A 3,186-nucleotide genomic window follows, 5' to 3' on the forward strand; every position below is an offset into this window, starting at 1 on the left:
CCGTGCCGCCGAAGGGTTCCTATGAAGCCTGTGGTCAGGATGCTGCTTCCTGGGAAGCCCAAGACAGGCAGGGAGGGGTGCAGAGGCGGCCATCTAGAGAGCCCAGGACTACGAAGGCAGGACAATGGTGCGAGCAGTGCCGAGGATCCACGGCGGGACTCCAGCGTCGGGTGGAGGTGTCTGGTTCCAGGGTAGAGGACAGAAATCTACTTGAGATGGGTGCAGGGGAGAGGGGTGTGTCAGGGTCAGTCCAGAGTATCCTAAAGGGCTTAGATGCAGAAATCTGCGACCAAGGGTAGTGGGGGCAAAAGTAGGGCCGCCAGGTTCGAAGGGGGAGTCTGAGAAGGGCCCAAGGGATTCAGGGGCGGGGCTAGAGACCTTGATGGAGGGGGTCCTAGGACAGGTGAGAGGCTAGGCCAGGGTAGGGGGCCTCCCGGGAAGGGCTCCCCGATTTTCTGGAAAAGGTCGAGCCGGCCTGGTCTCCATCGCGCGCAGAAAAAGAAACCGAAAGTGGCGCGGAAGGGCGGGCCTGCGGGGGGTGGGGCCTGCGGGGGCGGAGCCTTATGCGGGCCACGCCTCCAAGCCAGTTTAAAAGACTGGTGCAGGGGGCGGGCGCGGAGCAGAGCGAGCTGCGGCCGTGGCAGCTGCTAGGCTCCCGGCCCCGGAGCATGCGCGAGAGCCGCCCCGGAGACCCCAGCCGCCCCGCCCGCGGCGCCCCGCGCCCCGCCGCCAGGTGAGCGGGGCAGTGGGTGAGAAAGCGGGAGGGAGAGGGGAGGAAAGCACAGGACTGCCGGGTGTCAGGGCGGGCTCCGGGGCTGCGTGGTGGGGTCGTAGCCGCCACGCCCCTGGCCCCCGCTGGCCCCACCATGGCAGACCCCGCGCGTGGGGTTCCCGCAGCGCAGCTTTTCTCCTGCCTCTGCCCAAATCTCCCTGACGATGCTCCAGTCCCCGGCCTGGCCAGCAGGCGGCGGCCGCGGGGCAGTGAGCCAAGGGCCGGGTAGCCGGAGTTGGGGCAGGCTTCTCCCTAGCACCTCTCTCCACGCCCCCTTCTCTTACCCGAACTCCGAGAGACCCCAAGGCTGCACTCTGCCCCACCAAGCTCCCACCTGGAAGTGCTCCGCGGACGGGGAAGCCCATTTTCTAGATAAGCCCACTGAGGCTCAAAGGGCCGCGCCGACTTGATCCTGCGCCCTCACCCTTTAGGAGCGGCTCAGCCCCAGCCCCACCCCTTCCAAGTTGCCTCCGGGCCCTCACCTGCCCAGCCCCACCCAGACTCCTCGCTCACTGCCTGTCTACCCCATCAGCGCACCCCCGGACGCTATGGCCCACTCCTCCGGCCGGCCCTGCGTGTAGGATGGTAGCACACAACCAGGTGGCAGCCGACAATGCAATCTCCACGGCAGCAGAGCCCCGACGGCGGCCAGAACCTTCCTCCTCCTCCTCCTCCTCCTCCTCTTCGCCTGCGGCCCCGGCTCGCCCGCGGCCCTGTCCGGCGGCCCCGACTCCGGCCCCGGCCCCGGGTGACACGCACTTCCGCACGTTCCGCTCGCACGCGGATTATCGGCGCATCACTCGGGCCAGCGCGCTTCTCGACGCCTGTGGCTTCTACTGGGGGCCCCTGAGCGTGCACGGGGCGCACGAGCGGCTGCGCGCCGAGCCCGTGGGCACCTTCCTAGTGCGGGACAGCCGCCAGCGGAACTGCTTCTTCGCCCTCAGCGTGAAGATGGCCTCAGGCCCCACGAGCATCCGCGTGCACTTCCAGGCCGGCCGCTTCCACCTGGACGGCAGCCGCGAGAGCTTCGATTGCCTCTTCGAGCTGCTGGAGCACTACGTGGCGGCGCCGCGCCGCATGCTGGGGGCCCCGCTGCGCCAACGCCGCGTGAGGCCGCTGCAGGAGCTGTGCCGCCAGCGCATCGTGGCCACCGTGGGCCGCGAGAACCTGGCGCGCATTCCTCTCAACCCCGTCCTCCGTGACTACTTGAGCTCCTTCCCCTTCCAGATCTGACCGGCCGCGCCCGCCGCGCACGCAGCATTAACTGGGGCGCCTTCTTATTTTCTATTATTAATTATTATTTCTCTGGAACCACGTGGGTGCCCTCCCCACCTGGGTTGGAGGGAGCTGGTGTAGGGGGCGAGGCGCCTCCTGCTCTGGGCTGGAGACAGGGCTGCAGACCCTTCCCCACCTCTTGTGGGGATGCCCCCTCCTGGTGCTCCCTCTGGGTTCCCCTGGTTGTCGTAGCAGCTTAACTTAACTGTGTCTGGGGCCAGGACCTGAACTCGTACCTCCTACCTCTTCATGTTTACATATACCCAGTATCTTTGCACAAACCAGGGGTTGGGGGAGGGTCTCTGGCTTTATTTTTCTGCTGTGCAGAATCCTATTTTATATTTTTTACCACCAGTTTAGGTAATAAACTTTATTATAAAAGTTTTTTTTTAAGAAAAGGTTTCTAGAGAGTGTGCTTTGGTCAAAGGTTTTCCATGGTTCTGAGTGTGTCCAAGGTCCTAAGACTGATCCGTTTGGCTGAAGGTGTGTGGCCCATGTTCTGTGGCTGGGAACCTGAATGGCTCCACTCACAGTTCTTAGGGGGAGAGGAACCATCAGTCTAGTTTTGGTATGGTGTGTTTGGTAAAATGGCAGCTCATATTTGAGCACTTAATGTGTGCCTGGCCCTATTCTGTGCTTAAATTTACTTAATCTATAAAGACAACCCTATGAAGCAAGGCTCTTATCCCCATTTTACAGAAGAGAAAACTGAGGCAGGGTAAATTTGCCTGTGGTCATTCCTGTGTCAGAGAAGACACTTGGGCCTTTTTGGCTGTCTTCCCAGAAATCTGTTTGAAATGGATGACAGAGAGGAAACTTCTTTCATTCTATGACCACAACTTCTTCCAGGAAGAGAGTGGGGGTGGGGGCTTGATGAGTTTTTGGAAGGAGGAGTGGCACATTCTGAAACTCAGCATCTAGGGAGGCATATTTTAGATGGGATGGGAATATAGGGTTGGGTCTGACTTCTTCCTCCCCTGTTCTGTCTCATGGACTTTCTGGTGAACCCACAACTTGGAGACAGACGCTTTGTGGTCTGTGGTGGCAGAAGGGCCCTGCTGACAGCTTTGGGCAATTCCCTTTGCCTCTCGGGGCCTCAGTGGCTACCTCTACAATGGGCTTGCTGGGAGAGGTGCTTT

General features: G+C 61.3%; 1 protein-coding gene across 1 annotated transcript; it reads left to right on the plus strand.

Moving 5' to 3' along the window:
* The first annotated feature begins 586 nt into the window (after window positions 1-586).
* SOCS1 (suppressor of cytokine signaling 1) lies at window positions 587-2,429 on the plus strand. The gene is made up of 2 exons (XM_032460791.1): window positions 587-733; window positions 1,305-2,429. Exon 2 carries the CDS (start codon window positions 1,355-1,357, stop codon window positions 2,003-2,005), a length of 651 nt encoding a protein of 216 aa, XP_032316682.1. The 5' UTR covers window positions 587-733; window positions 1,305-1,354; the 3' UTR covers window positions 2,006-2,429.
* The last annotated feature ends 757 nt before the right edge of the window (window positions 2,430-3,186 follow it).

This window comes from Camelus ferus, chromosome 18, assembly GCF_009834535.1.
Source record: "Camelus ferus isolate YT-003-E chromosome 18, BCGSAC_Cfer_1.0, whole genome shotgun sequence".
Classification (NCBI taxonomy): domain Eukaryota; kingdom Metazoa; phylum Chordata; class Mammalia; order Artiodactyla; family Camelidae; genus Camelus; species Camelus ferus.

What these genes read in the sequence shown, in the direction of transcription:
- SOCS1 (XM_032460791.1), top strand. Translation starts at nt 1,355, where the DNA reads ATGGTAGCACACAACCAGGTGGCAGCCGACAATGCAATCTCCACGGCA.